This window comes from Micropterus salmoides, unplaced genomic scaffold, assembly GCF_014851395.1.
Source record: "Micropterus salmoides isolate LMB-PRFRI ecotype aquatic unplaced genomic scaffold, ASM1485139v1 Ms_hic_scaffold_17, whole genome shotgun sequence".
In the NCBI taxonomy this organism is placed as follows: domain Eukaryota; kingdom Metazoa; phylum Chordata; class Actinopteri; order Centrarchiformes; family Centrarchidae; genus Micropterus; species Micropterus salmoides.
The window spans coordinates 24,134,492-24,159,150 of NW_024040817.1; the positions used below are offsets into that span (position 1 = coordinate 24,134,492).

The 24,659-nt window shown below is 40.3% G+C and overlaps 1 protein-coding gene across 2 annotated transcripts; it reads left to right on the forward strand.

The window, feature by feature from the left end:
• The first annotated feature begins 147 nt into the window (after positions 1 to 147).
• Positions 148 to 22,805, forward strand: LOC119906739. Of its 2 annotated transcripts, none has more exons than XM_038724076.1 (6): positions 148 to 463; positions 2,135 to 2,384; positions 2,480 to 3,398; positions 4,563 to 4,703; positions 5,727 to 5,872; positions 22,664 to 22,805. In XM_038724076.1, exons 1-6 carry the CDS (start codon positions 219 to 221, stop codon positions 22,679 to 22,681), a joined length of 1,719 nt encoding a protein of 572 aa, XP_038580004.1. In that variant the 5' UTR covers positions 148 to 218; the 3' UTR covers positions 22,682 to 22,805. The 2 variants fall into 2 exon arrangements, with proteins under 2 accessions (XP_038580004.1, XP_038580005.1); XM_038724077.1 differs by having other exon boundaries at positions 2,135 to 2,345.
• Positions 22,806 to 24,659: the final 1,854 nt, after the last annotated feature.

A 24,659-nucleotide genomic window follows, 5' to 3' on the forward strand; every position in this document is an offset into this window, starting at 1 on the left:
CGTCCAACTTTTTCTTGCTATTAAACCATCACGTGAAATAGGTTGAGGTATTAAAAATGTTTGAGACACTCGTTGAATCATCACTCTCTAATTTAAACAGGTTGCTATGGCAGCCTGCCAGGGACGCGCCGGGTATTGCATTCTTTCAAAGGATATGGTTCAAAATAAACTAACGTTGTAACGAGTCTGGCGACTTGCTTGTGAGCAACAGAGAGAAAATGATGCTACCAGGAGATCCCTGGATTCATCAGTTAACTCAAAAACAGTTCGCGTGTGCGTTTGCGCCTTTTCCGCGCTCCACCTGGATTCATCCACAGGTGCCGAATGACAATTTTGATCGTGTTTGCAAAAACATCTGGAGAAGGGCAAAGGAGGCGAAGGAGGAGCTTGGCAGAAGTCGAAGTTTACCTGAGAGGCAGCAGAATAGAGACTGCACGGCTCCAGACAACAAGCCAATTAACCGGTAAGGCTGAGTTGGGTATACATAAAGTCTATTATAATACACACACACACACACACACAGAGCAAATGATGTCATGTGTCAATGAATGTGTCCCAAAATGGTTCTACAAAAGTAACTTCATAGTCAACCTTGCGTTATGGTAGGTTTTTTATAGGCTACATTATTCCTGGAATACAGTATGTCTGTTTAGATTAGGACAAATTGAAAGATTCCAATGATTGCGGATGCCTCTTAACTAAGAGATATTAAGTAGTAAAACATAGATTTATTAATGTTTAAAAAGTATTTACTAATGCTTTATGGTTCAGGAAGCCATTAATAGGAAGAAGTTGTGGGTATCCATTTGGCTGGAGTTTACCCTCTGTATTTTGCAGGAATGCAGTTGTAAATGTTAGTTTTTTCACTTTCAAATAATTGATCATGTCTGCATGTATAGTAGGCTAAGTATTAACTTCAGTAAGTGACATTATGTATAGCACCTTTCAAGGGCACAGAAGTGTTTCACAAAAGAAGCAAGGCAACCAACAGATGTACAGCATAAAACCCCCCAGAAATAAACAGAAACGTCTAACGTTAAACAGGTGGGTTAGAGTGAGCTGCTTTTTAAAGGTGTCCACAGTGTCAACAGATCTTAAGTCTAAAGGGAGTGAGTTCCTACAGTTTAGGAGCCACAACCTCAAAAACACAATCATACACATCCAGAAGTTTTTGACCTGTAGCTTCTATACAAGCTGTTTTGTTTTTAGCCACACCTACAGTGTCATTTTAAGATTCGTGACATTTGCCTAACTTGGATAGGCCTATGTAAAATGGATGGATGAAGTGATGGACAGATGGATGAGAACTTAAAGCCCATTTATAACCCAGGTATCAACATTGCAGTGATCAGGTGGTGCTGCTGTACGATCACACACACACCCACTCTATAATGTTAATGTACACCATCTGCTCACCGGCCGCCCGGAGCTTCCATGACATCTCCGTTATCATAAGCGTCCCGGGTCTCACCGGACCGTCTGTTCCGCATCGCGGCTCGACAGTCGACAGGCTGGTGACTAAAGAGTAGCCTCATTAAAAAGTCATGTCTTGAAGTGGGTGCTGCACCACACATAGGGGATGGATCCACGGACCCAACGATTCACTCTTTGAGGCAAAATGTTGGGTTCAACTGAAAGTCCAGTCAAATGTGCTAATGAAATGATGGTGACTCACAGTATGCAGAATGAACTGGTTAACCTATAGGTATATGTTGTCCAAAGGCAGCTAGTTAGGTTAGAATATTATGCACTACCAACAAATGATTAAGTTTTAGCAAGAACTGTACAATTGCATCTTAAAATAGCATGCAAAAAAGCTGAAAATCATTTCGAGTGCCTCTAATTAAACCTGTTTCAAGTATGTTCATGATACAAGTGAGCTTTCATTTATGCTACATGGCCACTGCAGAGATCAGATTCTAAAATAAATGTCACCTGCTTCTAAAATATCTAAAACTGTACTGGAGATGTGACACAGCTATCAGACATTTTCTTTATGAAATAAACCTTGCATACAAGACTGCATGAGGACGTTAACCTTGAAGTCGTAGCAATTTTGATGGTCTGTTACGAATAAAAGGTGTGTTAACCCTGCCGCACTCCCACACATGCCTATGTCTCTCTTCCTGTGTAGGGATGGTCAGTGGCAGAAAGATGACGATTCGGGCCCGAGCACACAGTATGAGGAGGCCAAGCAGCAATACCACCCTAACTTCACCCTTCCTTGCCCTTATCTCTCGGGCCGCAGACATCCCCATTTTGCCAGGCCTGCACGGGTACCGAGCCCTGCGATGGAAGGAAAGATGAAAGAAAATGAGGAGGAGGCAAAGAGGAAAAGAAATTTGGTCAGCATGATGACTTTGGAGTCTAAAGTTGTTTTCTGTGTAGGTTTACTGTAGTCTAGCTAGCCATTGCTCTTAAATCCAAAATGACCTGCAAATTAACTGATAGCAACATTTTCTGTTGTTAACTGCCTCAGGAGAAAGATGAAGGAGATAAACAACAGAGTGTTGAACCCGAACGCATCTGCTCTGCCACTGAAGACAGCACCCCACATCTGCAGGATGAGGAAGATCCTCCTCTTCCTTCTGAGCTACCTAGGGAAACATGTGAAAGTGAGGATGAGCAGAATATAAGAAGCAGTCCTGACAGAAATTCTAGTGATGATGATGATGTTGTAACGCTGCCTGGTGTGCGAAGTCGCGCCACTGATAGCAGCGATGATGACTCAGCGAATGACAACGACTGCAAGGAAGAGGAAAATGAAATTCCACACTCATCTGATGAATTAAGCTCTAACTGCAAGCAGGATTCCCCATCTTCCAGCACAGAGAAGGACTTTCCTCCACTATGTACCATAAAAGCTGGCATTCTACCATGTTCCATGGAGCCTCCAGCCTCGGGGAAGATGCATGGCCAGTGGGATCTTCCCCTTTCATTACGCCCACATGACATCCCCATTGCCACTTTGGCAGGTGGCGTGACCGCCCCTGCGCAGGCTCCTGTCCAAGGCAAAGCAGAAGCACCTCAGGCAAACTCGAAAACCAACGCACCACTAGCAGACCCAGAGCAACAGGAGGCTTATGACCTACTGGCTGACTTCCCTGCTCTCCAGCCCCCAAAGAAACCTTTAGCACTGGGTGTGTTGCGTGATTGTAATCCCAAGACCAAAAAAACAGAGGGGAAAAGAGGGATTATCCATTCACCAAACCACCGCAAAAAGAGTGGGACTTCCCATCAGAGGAGGATGGAAAATGTGTCCCTCACGGTCTCCTCCATCTGCGCAGGAGATCAGAAATCTGTGCTGGACCTTCAAACATTTGGCCCGGCCATCCAAGGCAACTCTCCCACCATCAGCTGTGAGGAACTGAAGGCCAAAGAACAGCCGCCTCCTGGAGGTAATAAATCTGGCGTGTGTCTTTGCCTGTGCTGTTTGTATGCCTCTCCTTCTTTGATATAAATAATCTGGTTATCATTAATATGATTTCATATCATTTTTAATACCCTCTGGAGCAACAAATGCACAAACTCACACAAGCATCCCTCTGAGAATCTAATATTGATATTAAAAACACCGTCATACTCGGCTAATTAAAGCCAGGAGTGAGGCGGCAGCAAATGTCCCAGGCATAAAATCTGTCGCTCGGAAGTTGCTCAGTGTAAATGTTGTCAGGCTCACAAAGTTTTACCCTTTTACACAAAAAACCTTTAGTGAACCCCTTTTGTTTCTGCCACTTAGCAGACGGCTTAGCTCCACTTCTTTGTTTACTTTTCTGAACTTGAGACCGACTTCTAGATCCAAAATTGTGTGGGTAGAAAATCAGCCAAATCGGAACTTACCAATCAGGGGGCAGTGCTCCGTGCCACTTGTAATCCCCAACAAGAGCACCCGCCCACCCAAATACAAACACACACATTGCGTCTCTCTGTGTAGGTGTGAACACACTGTGACTCTGCATTGGCGTGGCAGAGAAGTACTTCCTCAGTCGGATGACTCAGTGGGAAAATGTTTATTGTGCTGTGGCAAAGTGAATTACATGGTGAGCCTTCCATACTGGCTGTTGGTGCAGAACAGTGGACACAGATATGAATTAAGTCAACAACAACTCAAGTATACTGTTAACTTTGGAAGGGAGTATGGCCTGTACAGTGTATACAGTACCTCCTACACACCTTGCAGTGGGGTCATACCTTTGCTATATGATTCAGTTATATGTAGTTCTGTTTGTATTCCTCTGGTGCACCACTGTAGCTGAAGGCAGCTCTGCTCTGCTCAATAAATGCATATGTGATACATACTGCTGACACTCCTCAGCAGTTTGCAGTCAGTGCTGATATGATAGAATTTACCCTCTGATAGCATAGCTCTGTTGATTCAATAGCACTTTGTGGATTACCTTGGGGGGTGGGGGTCTGCAAAAAAAATTCCTTTACAGCAAAAAATAACACAGTTCTATAAAGCCTCCCCTCTACAACACACACTTAACACACAGGCCAGACAAGACGTTGTGCATGTGAAATGGGTAGTTCTAATCCTTGCCCCCTTGCTGTGCATTTTGCAGTTGCAGGTACAGATGGCGTGGATGTTAATGCCAGGTCCTGGGCTAGCGCTGCCAAGGCAGGCATGAAGCAAGCAGCTGCCCCTCAGGAGAAAGCCAGACCTTGTACCTTTCAGCAGATAGTTACCATTAACAAAGCCAAAGGTAAGTTTATACCTTGGCATCTTTATCTAATGTGCGGTGTGTGTGTGTGTGTGTGTGTGTGTGTGTGTGTTGAGAGTTGTGTGTGCATGGGGATAGGTATTATGGTTCATCGTGGGCCACATAAAGAATTCATCATGATCATCACTTGATGAGGACATTTATTTTGCAACACTAACTAAGCTGGTGGCTACAGCATGCCATCCTCCCCTTTATGCCCCGCGCTCAAAAGGCTCTGTGTGTAGTATTTTTAAACATCGATATATCATTGTCAAATTAATTGTGATATTTTGTATATTTACGGGATGCAAATGAGGCTGCGTTTGAAATGATTGTGGTCTCTATCTCACACTGGTGGTATTGTTACTGTGACATTAATTAATCGGTGCCTTTTATCAAATTCAACACTGAACACTGACAGATCTCTGGCACAGTTTGACGAGGTCCGATAATGATATAAATAATAAAGTGACATTTAAACAACACAGGCAGGTAATCTAGTCCGTTTTAAAGCAGAGGTCTAACAGAAATGTGTAGAAGAGGTTATACTGTATATTATCACGTGATGTCTTCCATAAATCCTCCTGCTCTCCATCTCAAATGAGATGTTGCAAGTCAAACATGGCTTTACTGAGCAGTTCCAATATTATGTGTGAGTGGAGAATGTTCAGACTTTGCTTTCAAACCTCGTCAGTCATCAAATTTGGCTTGACATCACAGAGATTGTAAATTAGTTTAGACGTGTACGTGTACAGTCAGGAGGTGAAACTGTGTTTTCAAATGAGCAAATCTGAGTATACCATCTCCTACATTTATTGATCCAGTCAGTCGGCTTGGAAATCCCAAGGGTTAAAGTTAAAATCTGACAACTACTGATCCTCAATGGCCAACTATTTTCTTTTAAAATAAAGACCCATCAGGTTTTTAACTAATATAACTAGTGTAAAGGAGTGTATTAAGGCAGGTACAAAAATAATTGCTTCCATATTTGTTTCTCACAGCTTTACTTCTTCTATACTTTCACAGCCGGCAATTCTGCTGCTCAGAACATTGCCAAAAAAGTGACTCATTCCCACCAGGCAGCCAGTGTGATGGTGACTGCTGTGTGCCATCACCCTCAACCCTGCAACCCAAACCTGCTTGTTAGACCTGGTTACCCTCCCACCCATCAGGTGAATATATTATTGAGATTTAAACTGATTATACAAATACCTGATGTGTTCAGTACCACGCTGCAATTTTGCATGATTTTTTAATGTTACATTGGATTGTTACACCTTATATATTCAATGCATATATTTAATTTGATCACGCCTACAACTGAGTAGTTAAAATAGCTAAATCTATCCAAGGTGTAATGGTTTGTGGATTATATGCATACGGCCCTCAGAGTTCAGTTCCTAACATAGGAAACGAGGGAGGTTGGGGGGGCGTGGGGCCCTGTGGAACTGTATTATTGCTTAGTTACACACCATTCACAACTGATCATAGGCTCACTTGAATATCTGTCAGACCCAGCTGTCAGTCCAACAAAGCTGCTGTCGCTACACAGCTCTCCCTTTCCATTTTTTTCTGTAACTGAACCATTGGAGCACCACAGGAAAAGACTTATCACACTTTTATTAATTTATCTATAGTAAAATGTTTTTGCTATATCAGCTGGCACATATGTACAGTACATTTGCAGTATATTGACCAAGTACATTTCTAGCTTTTTCCACGTCTTCGTTGCTTCCAAGGAGGCAATTACAACTGCTGTCTGTGCATATATTTTTTAGTTTGTCTGTGACCAATATATCTCATAAACAAGTGGTTGGAGTGGCATGAGATTCTGCCTGTTTATGCCCCCAACAATTGATTTAGGCGAGTGTGTCCTGTCCTCTATCATTAAGCCAGACTGTGTGTATGAAAGACCTGCAAATGTAATGGATGTCGGCCAGCCTTGAAAACGATTCTGTCAGTTACCCAGCGCGATGTTGACTGACAAAGTAACAACAACCTCTTATGACTGCAGTTTTTTTCTTTTTTCTTAAGTGAAGTAAATAATTCATCCGGAGCATTAATTTAGGTAAGTGCGAGCTGTGTATCGGTTTAAGATTCATTATTATCAAATATTAAATTAAAACAAAAAAGTCCATACACTACGTTTGTGCTTGGTACTGATTACTTAACAAACATGATAAGATAAGGGGTAATAAGATCAACAAGGCAAAGTGGGACTTACAGACATGTTTTCAGGGTGCATATGTCAGGGAGCAACTGATACAATGAGCTATTCAGTGATATAACTGTATTTTTCTGATATGTACTCAATCATTCCCAAAGACTACTTCTTGACATTTAATATGTGGTGCTGGGAAATCATATTAAAACCTAGTCTTTTAAAACTGTGTAACCTTGTAGCAGCTAGGTGTAAACATGTAATTACAAAGTATGCAAAGTATACCGCCCGATCCATCTACTGTACATGACTAAGCACAGCTAAGCGGTGTATAAGCAATGCAAATTTGTGATAATGTATGCTATTACAATTAAGGTTTCATGTTTGCATCATTCAACAATGGTGAGTCTCAAGCAGCACAAAAGTGTAACTAGCTTGTTTCTGTGAGATATAAAATGGGTATGGGGCTCAATAATCTCTCGAAAAATCAGAACACATTGAAATGCCAAACATTAAAGGAATAGTCAGACATTTTGCGGAACACATTTATTTGTTTCCTTGCTGAGAGTTAGATGAGAAGATTGCTACCACTCTCGTGACTGTATGCTCGACATGTAGCTAGAGCCAGCAGGTTGTTAGCTTCATTTAGCATGTAGTGTGGAAACAGGGATAAACAGCTAACCTGCCTGTGTCATAAAGTAGGAAAATAAATTAAAAAGTTTTTCTATGGATTAAACAAACATGATGTAACGCGTTCGTTATTTAGCTCCTGGTAGGTAGATTTTTCTTACTATTCATCCAAAAACCTTGAAAAGACAACTGGTTGCTGAATGAATCAAAGTTTGCATTGGCAGTACGGAAGAAGACTTGGAGTATTTGAAATGTGTTTATTAGAGAGAGCTTTGGAAGTTTAACCCTGACAGTGTTTTCTGTAAAAATGCTCTCACTAAAAAAAACAATACATGAAAGGATAAAAAAAAAACACACAGCACGTCTTTCAATGTACTTTCCTGCTGTTAGTGCTTAAGCTTTATTTGGGGTTTTCTCTTGAGTGGGGAGTTAGCAGAATATTTTCTTCTCTCCATGTCAAAACAGAAAAACATATTTTTTTACATCTCCATCTTTTCCTCTTTCTCAATCTCTCCTCGCTCTGCCCTTTCCCTCTATGACCTATTTAAATTTGGGTAGCACTTTCTTTTACCATGTGCAGCGGTGACAGTGACAGCAAGGCTTACTGCACTCTGAGGTTTGCCCCTTTGGCCTCAGCACTTCCAATCCAGCAGGATAATTACTGAAGCTGCAATGCACATTCCCCCTGGGTGGAAGTGGCAATATGGGGGTCTCTGGGTGTCAGCTGAGAAATGAGATGCAAGGAGGCAAACCTGAAACAGAGTAAGAGAGGGAGATAGCGAGAGATTGTAAAGTGCATGATGGTGATGGAGAGACATTATAAAAGTTTTATTTTTGGCAGCAAAATAGCTGATGCAGATATGCAAGTAAATGTTTATAGAGAGTGTGAAAAAGTTATGAGAACTATCTCAGACACTGACACATTTTAAAATCTTTCTGTCTATCTTTCTCTCTCCCTCTCTCTCTCACACACACACACACACGCGCGCACACACACACGCACACACAGAGGTGCTGGCTGAAGGGGGGGGGGGGGGGGGGGGGATCAGATAAGGAGAATCTTAAGAGCTTTTTTATCAAGTATGGAAGGAAATAGGCTGTGAATAGGCAATGTGGGTTTCGCTTTAAAAACACAGAGGCCACTCAGGTAAACCCAAGGCCTATGTTCTGAATTCTGAGTGTTTTACTCTCCCAGCTTAGCATCGATTTAAACCTCTTTTGTCTCAGTAATCAAATCCAAGATATTAGATACTGCCTCTAAGAGAGAGAGAGAGCAATTAAGTGAAACTCCTTCTACTGTGTTGGGGAGCTGGCATACCTAGGCTGGCAGTTGGGTGCCACAGCATCCAAATTAAAAAAAAAAAAAAAACAGAGCAACAAATTGACAATTAAAAATGTTCCACTCTTGGCAGACGGAGAAAAAGAAGTGAGCGGCCAAATTGTTTGGTTTAGTAGCCTGATCGATGGTCTGTTGCAAATGTAGAGTTGTCAGAAACAAGGCACGTTTAAAGGGAAGTGAGAGGAGGAGGGTTGGGGGGAATGAGGCTTGCCCAAATGCGCATTTGGGCCCGTGTGCCCTTCAGCTTGTATAAGTGTGTGAGAGGCAGAGACACAGGCCAAAGTTTTCCCTCTTGCAATTTTCTCTCTTCTTCCACCTAATAAGCCTGTCTCCGAGCTGTTGCTAGGCTACACAGGTCTGTTGTTATTCTCTGGCAGGTGGCTTTTCCCTTCTTCAAGTCTGTGTGTGTGTGTGTGTGTATGAATTCACATGTGCTTATGTGTGTGTATATGTTATGTCAGTGTGTGATAAAAAAAAGTGGTAAAAAGAGACAGAAAGACAAAGTGTGAAACAGAGATCAAGAAACATGATCAGATCTTGACTCAGAACATCAGTACATTACGCCAGTACTACTTCTTCACCACATTGTGTTGCATTTTTGCTTTTGACCCCTTGATCAGTTTTGCTTTTGACCATTTTGCGTTTGATCACGAACGTGTGGACTCTGCTTATGTGAATTCATTTGGCTGAGGCAATTTTTAAAGTTAGGAGGCTGGAAAATCTTGTAACTAAGCAACAAAATAAGGTTCTATGTGTCGTGATATCTGCTCTACAGGAAAATACTTCAAAGTCCCTAAAGAATATAGGACAGTTGTCCCTTCTGCTTTGCTTTCATGGGGGTGGAAAGAGAGCTAGCACAGAAGAAGCCTAATCATCTCTGAGCGAGATCCATGCAGTGGTTTTGAGGTGGGCACGAGAGACACAGACCTGGTTATGGGTCCAATCAATGTATTAGTTCATAAGCAGGAAATCTGCTCCCTGCCTCTCTCTTTTCCAGCCCCCATGTTAACCCCTCAATCCCTGGGAGAAGGTACTTCAGACATCACTGAGCTTCACATAAAATATTTCTAAGGTATAATAAAAAACAACCTAGAAAACAAACTAGAAGCCGGTGCAACAGTTAAGGATACAATTAGTACGATTTTCACTGTACCAAAGCACAAAGTGACCAAAATATACTTGTGAGGATTTGTTGAGCATTACTAATGGCTCTAAGATAACTTGCCAAGTGTTGAGGTTTTAGTTTTTTTCTGAGCTCACTCTCCAGTCCGCACTCTGTTTTGGATCAAACCCCTCGCCCACACTCTGGCATTTTCGAATGCTCAAAGATGGAGGATGGTGCTATGAGTGAGTTCCTGGCATCACAAGGCATTTTACTCTCCAGCCGAAATGCAAATGACAAAGCAGCAATAGTGTTATTATTATTACTGCACTGCTTTGCATCATGATAAATTACCTCCTCACTGCAATTGTCAGTTGGATCTCCGCTCTAATTAGCTAATTTGTCCATCTCTGAGGTGGAAATGTGACTTTATGATTAAAGTAATTTATAGCCCATCATAATATATAATAATCCTTGATTAATGACAATTATTATTAAATCTAACAAGTGAACTTTGCACTTTTTCTTATTACAATGTTGTGTTAATACAGGTCTGTAAAAGCAGCAAGCCATCCATTACCGTGTGGCTTAGCATAGCCATTTATGGCAAAAACAAAGGCAGCAAAGTTCTGGAAGTCATGGACATGACTAATACCTGTTGCTTATGGGGCTGGATAGATCATTCCCATAGCAATATAAAAAACGGTTCTTTGCTGTGACTGGTCATGTCTACAATTATAAAGGCCTCCTCTTGGTTTTTATAATGGGTGTTCACGTATCTGATATGGCACACAATTTACATTTAATAGTGCCACTTAGATCTAAGGCTCCAGCCCCATACTTCCTTGCCTCTCTGCACTCAAAGGGTCTCTACAGTAAGTTAAATGATTAAAGCTGCTATCTGTAGAATTTTTATGTGATTAGGGGGTTCTGAAAAGCTGCAGCTGTTTGAGAAAGCTTTGGAGGCGCAACGTTTTTTCAGATGGGATGCTTCAGTTTCTATGAAATGCAATATCTGCAGAAGTGACCTGAATAAAATGTTCCTGCAAGGCTTCTTTTCCATTTTGATAGCGTGGTAGTCCACTGATGTCATCTGGTACACACATGGATACTCAGAGACCAGCAGTATTAATTTCTCCTCCATTGTTGTTGCTGTTCAGCACTTACACATGTAGGATGTGACAGTTGGCCTTTTGGTATTTCACCCACCGCTCCTCGACTGTGATTGGATGACTGTGTAAAAAGTGACAGTGACGAGTGCAGCGTTTTACCCAAAGTTGAACATTTTCCAACTCCAAACGTGCAGAGCTCAACGCAGAATAGAAGCTCAGCGCTATTGCACTGCTGGTGTTTGTAGCATAGCATAAATATGCATCTAAAAGCCGCCATTGCTTGGAAAGGCATTGTCAACTTCTGTAATGCACACCTGATTAGAGTTTGTTGCAGCCCTGTAAAACTTGCAAACGTTGACACAAGAAGGGTTTCCCCCCTTTTCCAACAAGTTTATCTAGTGTTTTCCAACTATCTGTCCCTTTGTAAGGATCCATCATGCTGTTAAGTTTTTTATATCACTCAGCTAGCAAACTAACCTCCTCTCACAATATGGAAGTTTAGTTAATGGCAGAGCTGATTTGCAGTAGACATTACTTTTCGCTCCTGCACACTCTGGTGTGTTTGTCACAAATTATACGAAGGGGACGTGGTGTGGGCAAATGTCGATCAAAACTTACAGTAATAGGTAGTCCCATCCAAGATTCATTTCATGACATGAATTAACATATATGACATACATGACCTAGGGAGTGTTCAAATCACATAAAGTGCAAACAATGTCAGCCACCAGCTGTGGTTTCACAAACTATTTTTAGTGCCCACCCACACAGAATTTTCATATGGTTCCATACAAGAAATATCACCTTTCAATAACAGCAAGACACTTCAGCAGTGCCCCGTACTGTCGTGACAAGACAGGACTTTTCAGCACCATTGGCATTTCTGTACTATTGCAGTGTAGGTGTTTTCTTACCTTTCTTTATGGAAACTCTCCAAAGCAATTTGTCTAAATTGTTTCCCTGAAAACACTGATGCATTTATGCTCCATTCCATTGTACTTCTGAAATATTACACGCAGACAGTTCACTGAACTCATCTCTTTACTTATTCATTCAGTTTGCCAAGGCAAAGCTGCCCAACCTGGTGAGACTGTTTATCTGCGAAGGAATACCTCAGACCTACTCCTCACTGACACTTTCTTGGCTTTCATACTAGTTAAACATTGATTCCTTCTTTGTCATCCTCAGGCATATTCTTTACCTGTCTTTATCTCCACCTTTCTCTCTCTCTCCCTATCCTTCAGTCACTTGTTTATATTCTTCTAATCACTTGTTAAATCTCCTCTCTTCCTTTAGCAGTTTGGAGCCCAGGCGCATCGTGCCAACTGTCCTCAAGGATTCAGATGTCCTTGTTTTGCTTTCCAACAGGTGAGGCCGCTAACGGTCTCTTTTTTTTTTCTGCCCCCGAAGTTTGGAGCCAGTTCTAATCTGCTGTTGCTGAATTTACATCCAACTGTAATTTACGTGGGAGTCTGTGCGTGCACGCTGCAGCTGCGACTCAGTTCTCCATTGATTCTTATTTTATTTAATGAAACTGTCAGCTTGTATTACACATAAAAGTGCTACCATTGTGCAATAAATCTTCCTCAGTAGAGATTAAACAATCTTCTGAGAGAATGTGTGAACATGTGAATCAGAAGTGAGGGTATGTGCGTCTCTCTATGACTGAGTATGTGTGTGCATGTCTATGCTTGTGTTTTTTGCATGTATGCGTGTGCATTCGTGTGTTAAAGTACATCTCACTCTATGTAATTGAATATGGGGAAAAAATGGGTTTTATTTGTCCGGGTGTCACTTCTGATGGATGCTCCTCATAAGACAAGCACAATCAGGAATCATTCCTCATCTTTTCCACCCACTCCTTACCCTCTCTCTCCATCATATTTTATTCCCTTAGACTAACACTTACTCCCCCCGCCGCCCTTTTTTCTTTGTTGGCACTGCAAGCTAGTGGTGTCACAGTGAATTTCATGCTGCCACATGTTGTGTCTGTTCTGTCCTAGTTGAGAATGAGGCAGGCTGTCTTTAATAACAAGTCCCATGACCGTCACAAGATGATGCAAAATGGCAGAGCTTTATAACAGACGGTTTGCAGTTATGTGCGTAAAGTGTGAAGCACTTGATGTTACATTGTCGGTATAAACAGCTGTATTGATGCAAATTGAAGGCTATCTGTTCTGTCACATGTGTGAGGTGCACCATGAGAAAAGCATCCAGCGTATAGAGCTTGTGAAAGAAAGTGCCGCGGGAACTTCTCCGGACGGCATCCATGCTAATTTGCTTATGAGCTACCCATGTTCCAGATTTAACAAAACTGTAATTAAACTGTTGCATTACAGCAAGGTTTACTTGTCAAAATGTAAGAGGAAGAAATCCCCTCATAAAAGTACATATGTTATGTATAAGAATAGAATTGTTTGCTCAGTGTGGATGCAGTGCATAAACCCACTGTATGTACAAGGCTTTGAATTTAGCAAACAAAAACTAGGTTTAAAGGGTTCAATCACCCAAATTACAAAACACAATTTCTTCATCCATTTATGTGGGAAAAATAGTTCAAACATAAACTATCAAAGATATTTTCCAGAGTAACATAACCATTGTTTCTGGAATGACATGTTGCTATTCAGTATTTTGTTTTTCAGCGCTATGATGACCACAATCAAAATTACATTGCCATTATATTGGGGTACAAGCCTGGGATCTGAATTGCTGGATACCCTAAGGGCAGGGCTTTTTTTCAATCAAAGGGGAAGTAACTTTTGTAGTGGAGTTATATCAACAGATACTGTACAACACTTCTCGCTCTCTTGTTAGCTGTGACAGTGAAGGTGAGAAATGCATCCGGTGTGATCACAGCAATCCTGACTTTGCCACTCACACTGTCCAATTGTGGCCTTATCAGCTACCAAAAGGACAAACACGACACTCATTTTGTGTCTTCATTGATGCGTCTCTGTCATTTAAAATAAAGCAATTTATTCACAGCAGTAAAAACCTCACTGGTTTTATTGTTATTAACATGTCTGAATACAAACATTAAGTGCATATCTTTGAGTCAGCCTATTTTCCAGAGAGCAAAGCGTGTGTGAGTGTGTCTGCATGTAGCCTACACCTTCAAAACCACTGCATGCTGATTGTTCTCTAAATTATGACTCTCTCTTAAAAAAAAATGTGCCCTAGCCGTGGTCATTTATATTCATAATTTGTAATTACTGTGAGTTAAAAGCCGGTCCACAGTGTGTCTTTATTCACGCTAAGTGTTGCTTGTGTGTGCAGTTGTGTCCGTATTTGTTTGCTTGTGATGCATCATACATCTGATAGGTGGGTATAAAACTTAGAAAAGATTTCCAACACTGGCCTCATTCACCTTGTGTGGTGAGCAGCAGTTGCCGGAGGGGCCCATTTCTCAGTTAGCTTCAAACAGATAGTCTAATAGCTGCTCAAAGGACACACGCGCTTCACGCTGCCTTCTTTTTTCCTCCCCTCTCTTCTTAGTGAGGCAGAAATATGCCTTGTTGTGGTGAAATGAGTAAAGATTTGACTGAGTCGATGAAAGCCTTTATAAATATTTAACAAACTCTTTAAACTTACATGGCACCATTGCCTAGTTGAACCAAAAGAGATTGAGAGGAACAACAGAAAAGTAAATGAGTGGGGAAAAAAGGCGAAAGGAAAAGAGGAGATCCTTTTGGGATGGCTTTCAATTTTGCGGCTGCGAGAAGGTTGGATTTTTGTCTGCTGTATTCATGTACACTCGGAATATTGATGCTGTACATTTTCATAAACAAAGCCTGTGTAAGGGATAGCAACACTCAGGTGCTCCGTGGATCACATTGTCCCTTGATGTCATACTTAGTAGGAGAGTGTGTCTTGACATAATGAGTAAACATGCTCCCCGTGGTGCATGGAGGTACAAGGAACACAGCAAAACTCAGTATATAGCTCACAGTCATGTGAAACACCTCCACCCACCTCTTCACATGAAAGACAGAGGGGAGGAGATGAAGGCACAGGAAGAGAGTGATGGGATAGAAGGGGGAAAAACACCTGTAGGCGAAGAGGAAGGGGGGGGGGTGCTTTAAAGATTATTCCAAAACATTCTCTTTGTTAATCTGATGCTCTGAGTTGGTTTATCTTAAGCAGAGTGTTACTGCAGACTGCATGATAAAAGGTTGGGTTCAAGCACCAACGCTTTGCTTGTTTAGATTGTATTACCAATTTTTTCTTTTGCTTCGTTGTTTTTCTCTTATATCTGTTATTCATTGATAATCACATGGGACCTCATGGCCCCAGCAGAGACCTGTCACCGTAACAGCTTGAATGCCTTACTTCGCCACATCTGCCTATTTACGCCAGTTCTAAAAGCGTAAGAGCTCAATAACACAGCGTACGTGAAGACGCTTTTCGTGACATTTTGGGCTAGTGATATTTCCCCATCCCCCAGAGATCACCTGTGTGGCTACGGGCAGTTACAAATGACATATTTTGTGATTTAATTTGAAGGGCTTTTTGCTAATGCTGTATCATATTTGTAGAAATGATGATACTACATCTGGGTTAATTGTTGTGCTAGTTATGCCGTAGGTGACTTATGCCTCTGTTAAAATGCAACATTAAAAAAGTAGCTTTCTCCTTCGCAGAGACATATTGGCAAAGCCATTTTCCGCTGCAAACCAAACCTTCTGCAAACCAAATTTAGCCACGCTGGTTGTTGATGCTCATTCCAACTCTTTTCTGTCCTCTAAGTCTTTCTCTCCCTTTGTGCCAGAGGATTTTTAATTTACAGTAAATGTAAAAATGTTTCATGAACTTTCACAACCTGGTTTTAGGTGAATTCATTCAAGTACACAGATCAATCAGCAAAAAGATGGCAAAAGTACTTCTTTTTACATGACATGGATTACTGCTTAAAGATGAAGGAGAAAGAAATAGGCCGGGAGGCAAATGTGCAATTGTGTTCTTATAGAAGGTTTTATTGCAGCATTATTTGCAGCAGCAGGATGTTTCATGAAAAAGGAACTTTAGGAATCAATTCTGTTTTCCATCATCATGCGAAGCTCCTTTCAGTTGCATCAAAGGCAGAGAACAAAAAAATGTCTTTGAAATGAAATAGTTCAACCTTTTTCAATCCCTCTTAAATTTCGCAACGCTTTTCATCAACAGTCTCTTTGTGCCACTCTATTTTCTCAGAATTTCAAATGCCATTCTCTCTCTGCCTCCTTTTGTGTGCCTCCACTGAACATGTGGGATGGAGGCTGACGGCGGCAGGAGTTGATAACCGGAACTCCACAACAAACGGTGAGGGTGACTATCGGTGTCAAACTGCCGCAACCCGATCTGTGTCAGACACAAGGCAGGTTGAGAGGTGAGCGCTGCAGCATTTTATGGTTCAGCAGTGCCATTTTGGGAACACAAGGGGAAGAAAGAAAATGAAAAGAGGGACATGGCTTTTTACAGCCATTAGACCCTTTCATCTCTTTTCTGCCACCTTTTTTTCCCGGGCTGCTTGCCTCGTGTGCCTTTGCCTTGCCTTTACCTTTAACTCACACCTTCTCCCTCCTGTTCTTTTTCCTCAACGGCATGTGTACATTTGTGCATGCACATCGAATTGTGTATTTTTAGCTTAAGAGACCGGTAAATGCATCATCGAAAGACAGCATGCATATTATTCCAACGTGGTTAAGTTTGCTGATCAAAATGTACAGAAGGCCTGGTTTAGATAAATGGTTCTTCATCGACCCCACTTGTCATGTTCCCATAATGCTATGAGTGGATTATAACATTAATGTTATTCAACACCATTTACTAATAGTGGGTATTGTTACAATATTTATATAATAGGCCTATTTTCTGAAATATCTTTTCATACCAGTCGCTTGTCAGTGTAGCCTGTAGTTTGCTTTGCTTAAGTTTGCATTTGTGCTACTACCACTTGGAGAGTGAGAAGCTGGATATTTCATCCATTTATCCTTAACTTTTAGCTAACTAACTCATTTCATTGGAAAATTACATTCACATCACATCATTTTATAAACAAATTTTTAATGATTTTACTCATCAGAGCTACATATCTTACAAAAGGACACTTAAAATGACAAAGATTGCAGATCTACTGATTATTTTCTTGATGTGTTAAGGGATGGGTATCATTAGGGTTTTATCGATACTACTACTATTATCGGTTCGGTTCTTTGTTAGTACTCTTATTCGTTCTTTTTCATTACTAAAAGTGTTTTATATGTATATATATATATATATATATATGTACACCCTCTCACACATGAATTATTATTAAGCTTATTTTTATTACTTAAAATTGGGATAAAATACAAATCCATTTACATTTTCAACCACACAACAAAGGAGCGAAATGCCACACCTGACAATATAGATGTGGTATTTATAACTGTAGTTTCATGTATGCGGAAACCCAGTAGCATATTGTTATCCTTATCTATCTCATGATGAATCATCTCAGTTTTTCATATCAACATCCAACATGTAACTGATTGCACAGTTCTAGTTAAAACTGATTACAGTATGTGAGTACAATACTTATTCTTATTTCTTGTAAATGCCACAGAGCAGTCAAAATTTGCCATTTAATGCTGTAATATTATATTTTATATTAATTATAATACAATTCATCACATCTTTGAAAAATTAGAATAGATAAATTAACTGGTTACAGGAATCAAACTTAATGCAGTCTCACTCCACTGTTGCATGATTTTTTTAACCTGTTTGAACTGTGCCCTGAATTACACATATGATGTTTGTCAATTTAAAAGATAATTTTGTCCATCAAGTAAGTTGCAGTTTGTCATAAAACAGGAAAGTTGCATGTTGTTTTGTGTGAAAACCTTCATTGAACTACATCATTCGTCACAGTATATGTCACCAACTCGTTAATGCGGTAATGCTAGCTAAAGTTCATTGCTTGTTTGCTACTAGCTACATAACTTAGCTATGTTCCATGTAGAAATATATTTCACCTGATGTGTAATCCAACGACTCTCTGTCCTTTTATCACATCATCTCTACATGTAAGTTATTTGACGTTAGCTTCAGTCATCAAGAAAAAAGTTACAACGAAGAATAAATTCAGAACTTGATTACAATTTAATATTTTAAATATAACTAAATGTTGCTTCAAGAGCAGCAACAGCAACGTTTCCAACAGCAAGGTCAGTGTATACTTTATAAACTATATACGCGTTCCAAATGTGTTGATACTTGTTTAACAGGTGTATTGATTAAGAATTGACTTGTAGGTTTTATTGGACTTACAGCACCGAGCATAATTGTCATCAACTCGAGTGATCTTGGAGTTATCTTCATCCTGGTTCACTTCTCCAGCGTGGCCTCTCTGCTCTGCTGACCACTGACTGCTCCCTGTGTGTGTGTGTGTGTATTTATATAGGAGCTAACTGAGAACAGGATTTCTATGATTTCAACACAGATTTGTTATTCACTATGAAACGTTAGCCTAATCACAGGAAAAATGAGGTGCGTTGACAGTGAATTTTCTGCGCCCTTATAAGTATTAATCAATGCCTGTCAACATCACTGCAGCTGCCAGCATACCTGTAGCGGGTAGCGAACAAAAACACAGAAACGTTGCTTTGGGGACCCTTGAATGTCACGCCTTCCCATTGACTGTATGGATTGTAGCTGGATCCATGATGCATTCAAGCACAATAAATTATATTTGTTTCATTGACTAGATTTCCAAAATCTGAGTATTAAAGTTGTCCTCTCCTTACTTTTAATTCCTGGATTGGTGTACCCCCCCCCCCCCCCCCCCCCCCAGTTCCACGACTGCCTTTAGCTAAGTATCTCAAAATTGTTTATCCATTACTGTTAGCTGAGTGGCCTATTGCAACTCATCTGCCCACTTGCTAACTAGCTTTCACACAGACTCTCAATAAGTGGTGACAATTATACAATAACTGACTCAGGCTGATGGTCAGTTTACTGGTATAGTCATGATCAGCATTACACCAATTTGTTATCTTATTTGCCTGTTAATTTTCCCTCTTAACAGAAATGTGTGGATAGATTAGTGTATTAGTTTAGTTGAGTTAATAAGATTTCCAAGTACCCCTTGGCAACTGCAGAAGTACCCTCTGGTGTACAAATCACTGGTTTAGACTCCAATATAGAAAGTTGACTTGAGACGCCTGCATTTGTTGGATAGAGTTGGAATTTGGCAGGAGAGCTTGTGAAAAACAGTGTGGCATTTTTGTCTGTGAGGAAGTGAGAACAAGAAAAGAGAGTGAATTTGAGAAGGATTTTTTTTTTGACCATCAAAATGACGGCATAAAAGGCATATCACCGCCAGGCCAAGATTTTCCTGTCATCCAAATAGCATCCAAATGTTATCCTCGCCTTGATATTTTTTTATATGAATTTCATCGTTTAGACATGAGCGAAGACACTAAGACACACACAGCAGCACACAGTGATGCGAGCACACAGGGTGACGTGGAACCATACACGCACAGTGACGTGTGCACACAGAAGACATGATATATATATTTATGAGATCTCTCTCTCTGTCACCCGCATGAGAACGCACTTGCCCATACTCACACGGCAGCCATCCCCTCATAAGCATGCACACGCGGCTAATCAATCCTGCAGACACATGTGCAGAAGTGCATGCAAGCACTTACACTATGATGCAAACTTGAGTCAGTGAGGACAATCAATCAGTTATCCAGCGTCTTGTGACTACTCCCAGATTTCTTCCCTTTGTCCTATGATGTCTTAAATATTTAGACTGTTTGACATCAAATGCATACATGAATGTCATTGAGGCAGATCTCAGTTCCCTAATCGCACGTACACACACACACACACACACACGTACGCACGCACACACACACACACACACACACAAACACACACACACACACACACACAAGAAAGGGCATGAAAAAGCAGCAGGATGCAGTCAGAAGCAACTCATCTCGGAAACCAAAGACAGGCGCAGAGCCCTTTGTAGTTTCTGGCTTGGTTATTGTATAGTTGAGCTCCATTTTTGGACTGCTTGATTCAAGATAGGTAAAAGATTTTCTTGTGGACACTGAAGGTGATCTTCTGTTACTTCAGAAAATTGTCTCTCTAGTCTTTGACACTCAGAGGCAAAAATGCCAGTTTGAAGCATCCTTTTTATGGTGGCGTCTTATTCTCCTTGAAAGTGAAACCAATAATAAGGCAGCCTGAGCGCAGACCTCTGAAGCGCCTGTTTATCAAGGATCTCATCTGAGACGAGGCCAAACAGTTCCTTTACACCTAGGAATGTAACACCTGCCTCCATTTATTGCCTTGCTGCCATGTCTTAAGGCTCAAAAAAAAAACTTAATCTTTATCTGCTGAAGTGTATTCTTTTTGCTCCATTTTGCTTAAGCCAAGAAACAAATTAGATCATTTCAAAATGGTACAATATCCATGTATCCCAACACCATACCTCCAAAGAATACATTTCCTAATCTTGGAGGCACAAAAATATTCTAAAGAAAACAGCCATGATAAATGAGCAAATACAAATAAGGCTAAACTAGGAAATAAAGTAAATACTGGCGCTCAGGAGGGCTCATTCAGATCTCTGAATGTTATTAGGTAGGTGGCTGAAAAAAAAAAAGAATAAAAAAAGGGGAGGTGGCTGACAGCCGGATGTTTTAGTGTTGTGTTTAAGTTTCTGGTGGAAAGTCAATTTGCTGTTTGCCAAAGCTTTTAAGCACAAAACACTTGATAGTTTTCTATGCTCTCGTGGTTATTAAATGTGTCTGTTATTTGCAGTGAAATATTTAGGTCAAATGTACACATTTACAAGACATAAATACACTGACGCCTTTCAAGAGGCAGTGTGAATGGTACTGGGATGTGCTGCTTTTCTACCCCCTCTTTTTACACAACTACTGGGTTTGAATGTGGCTTTTGTATCCAAAATCACGTATTCCATCTTAAGTGTGCCTGCATAGCACCTCTAACCATGTGAATCTACAGAATGACACACTATGTAATCAAACCTGTAGAAACAGCAGCTGCAAAAGTAAAGATTTTATTAAGTGAAACGGAAAATACCACCTTCCAAGCACTCTCGAAGTTGACTGGGATTGTCCAGACATCTCCAGGAACTCCAGTCAGCTCTTTTATCTGGGTCTATGGGAGTTGCAGAGTTCAAATCAGGCAGTGAGGAGTCACCCTTGTACAACAATGAGTGGTGCATATTAGGAAACCAGTCTCTCCTTAAAGACATGCCCAGGATGGACGTGTTACATCAAAATACGCTGCTCTCTGCACACTGCCTGTTTGTTTGAGCCTCGAGCATTTCATTGTTTATGCTACTCAGAGTTAAGCACTGTGCTGGGGATACAAGTCCATAGCAAACACGAGAGGCTGTGCCTAGCAAAGCCAGCCTCCTGCTTTTACGCAATTACTATTTTAAATTCCTGTCCAAAAGATTTGTGTGCAAATATCAACATGTTGGAAGTGGAAAACTGAACACCATGTGTGGCATTCCTTAACTTGTATTTGAGTCAGGATGTCTTAGACATTTGTGTAGGATGTCAACATCTATTTATAATAATGTCACCAGATCTACTTTATTTGTGCTTTGTGATTTAAAAATCTTGCTAAATGGAGAATAAAAAAAAATACTCCAATCTCCTTCACTTCCTGACAAACATAGTATCTGTAATAATTACATTATTCAGAACTTGTAGGTGTAAATAAAGTTTCTAGCCTCTGAATGCTGACATTCAGCACACTGTGGGTTGAGGTATATCAAGTCAGTTATTACTTATCAACAAACCATTATTCACTGTACATCAAAGGACATTATCGGAGTGGCTGAAATGTTAAAAATCCTTGAAGAAGTCCAGGACATAACTGAATTTAGCTATGATTAATTAATTGTACTCATTAAAACTTTAATGTTCACAGATTTTATTTATAGAAAACTGTTATTGGAAAACAAAATTTACTGTGATATTTCTGTGGCTTGTACTTGTAGTTGTTTGTTTTCTGTGACTGCTTGCTACTGGGGGTTAAGAGTGGTCAACTCAGGAGCTTGCTGGCAATGAGGCCATACTGATATAAACTGTGCTCAGTTGGTAGAGCAACAGCAGCACCATGGCATAATGGTTTCTAGTTGAATCACACTTTGAAATGATCCTTTACTATGTTATGTCCTACTGCAACACTATTATTACAGACGAAACATGTCAATTTAGTCTCTTTAGGGAGAGTTTTCTACAAACTTTAATAGCTAACAGTTAACAGCTTCTTAACTCAGGCTTTCAAATGTTCATTTCATTTATTTAATATTTCTTTTATTTTCTAATTTAGACATCATCATTCGTTTTTACATCAAACATCACTTGACAGTGATAATGATATCAACTAAGACAGTAGCTACTGCATATTTGTGTGTTCTGTCTCCTGTGTCCACCTGGTCAACGTAAAATGTAGTGATCCTTAAAGTTGACTTGAAATTCAAAAAGACAAAAGAGAAGTGGCTATTTACTTCACACTGTATATTTGTGTGTAAAACAGATTAAACTGAATGTCATGTGCACTCACATCTCTCTCTTTCTTTTTTTTCAGGGAGGGAACCCTGTCTAAACACAGCCACATGTGTTGACAGCCAGTGTGACGGCTGAAGTGATTGTGTTTCTACTGAAGACATTGTTGGACATTATTAAAATGCACTAGAATCCGTCATTTTTTCCTAATAAAAATTTGTTTCATACAACTATAGTTTTATTTTGATGATGATCAGAGACTTTTATGAATTGTATACTGCTCTTTTGGGAATGAACACACAATGAGATTAATCAAGTGAGGCAGAGGCCACGTCCCAGTCAGTGCTTTAGTTCATTAGTGAGCATCTGTATGCTATGCACACAAAAGTTAGGCCCTAAATACAAAATTCCAACTGTATGCACTTTCCAAATGAATTGAGTGATGCGTAGTAATAACAAAATCTCATTGTGCTGTGGTGATAGTGAAATGGCGATTATTCAACAGTGCAGTCATTTTCGCCAGCGGACCTTCTCATACATAATGCATCCAAATCATTGCATTTTTCCTCCATTCTGGGCTACAATGCATATTTCATCAAGCCAGTGAAATATTAAGCATTCTTATGATTTGATATTCTCTTCCAAAAGGGATTTCAGTTTATATACTTTCTTCACATCACTCGTGTCTCCTCTGGGAGCAAACTTCCGGGGTTGTCTTTATTTGGGGTGTTTGTTTACTGAAGAGATGTTTGATTGGTTAATGCTGGAGTAATGATTAAAGAGGCAACCCATCAATTGAAGAGATTATCAAGGCTCAGAGGTCATTGATCCATAAGAGGGCCCAGCGCTAAACTGCAGGATGGGCTCCTTCCAACTCATTTGATTGAAATTAGAGAAGCTCAAACAGTGCGGCTTCTCTTCCTCCCTCTGCCCTCAAATTTCAAACGTCAACTTTTATTCAGGTGAAGAGATTGATTAGAAATTGAAGGAGGAGGAGGAGACGGAGAGGTGTATGGCGGGTATTAAGTCAAAAAATACAAGCAAAGTTCTACTTCTTACTCATCACTCTTATATTAAAATGTAAACACATGACAGTTAATTGTTTGAATTCTTCTGCATTGGCACAGAGCTGCTCTTCTGTATTTCTGTGATGCTGTCTTGTCATAAAATAATCTTCAGCTAATGAAAAATGATCACTTTTCACCCACATGTCAAAAGTTATTATTTGCTGAATATAAAAAAAGGTTGCTGGGTATAAAAGTTTCAGAAGATGTGGTGCAAATTTGACATTTGTCTTAAACATTTTTGTCATTTAAAAAGAAAAGCCTCTGGCAGATGAGCAAGTGATGTTACTTTTAGCACCTTTAAGACATGCAGCTGAGAGAATAGATTTCAGGGAAATGCAATAGACACTGTCTACTTGCAAATAAAATACTCTAATATGGCTGTTACCTCTAAAAAAAAAACAAAAACAGTTTGACGTGTTGGGAAGTATTATTAGCTTTCTTGCCAAGAGTTAGATGAGAAGGCTGACACTACTCTCATGTCTGTAAGCTAAATATGAACTTTCAACCAGGAGACAGTTAACAGCATAAAGACAAGGAGTACAGGAAACAACTAGCCTGGCTCTGTCCAAAGGTTAAAAGGTTTTTTTACCAACCAGCACCACTAAAGTTTATTAACTAACCTATTACAGTGTTTTTCAAAGAATTACAGACAACTTTGGGGGCGACAGGGGAGTGGATGTTCCATTTTCAGCAGTAGGTGCACCCCATGCATAGGGAGCTTGTTAATAACAGTGTCTATCAAAACAAAACCAATGTGCCAGCTAATGAATGACATCTGCATTGGTGTGTTCACTGTTGCTTTACCTGGTCAGTGATTGTAAAATATCCACCGTGTCAGCGTCTTGTAATAGATAGATAGGTAGACAGGTAGAAAAACAACTGTCTCTGTGTTTCTCTACAAAATGCTAAAATGGGTCGCCAAATATACCTGGGTGGCCTGCCCAAGTAAAGATTATGCGGGAAACACTGCAGTATAACTCCTTATTGACAAAGGCAGACTAGCCTTTGACT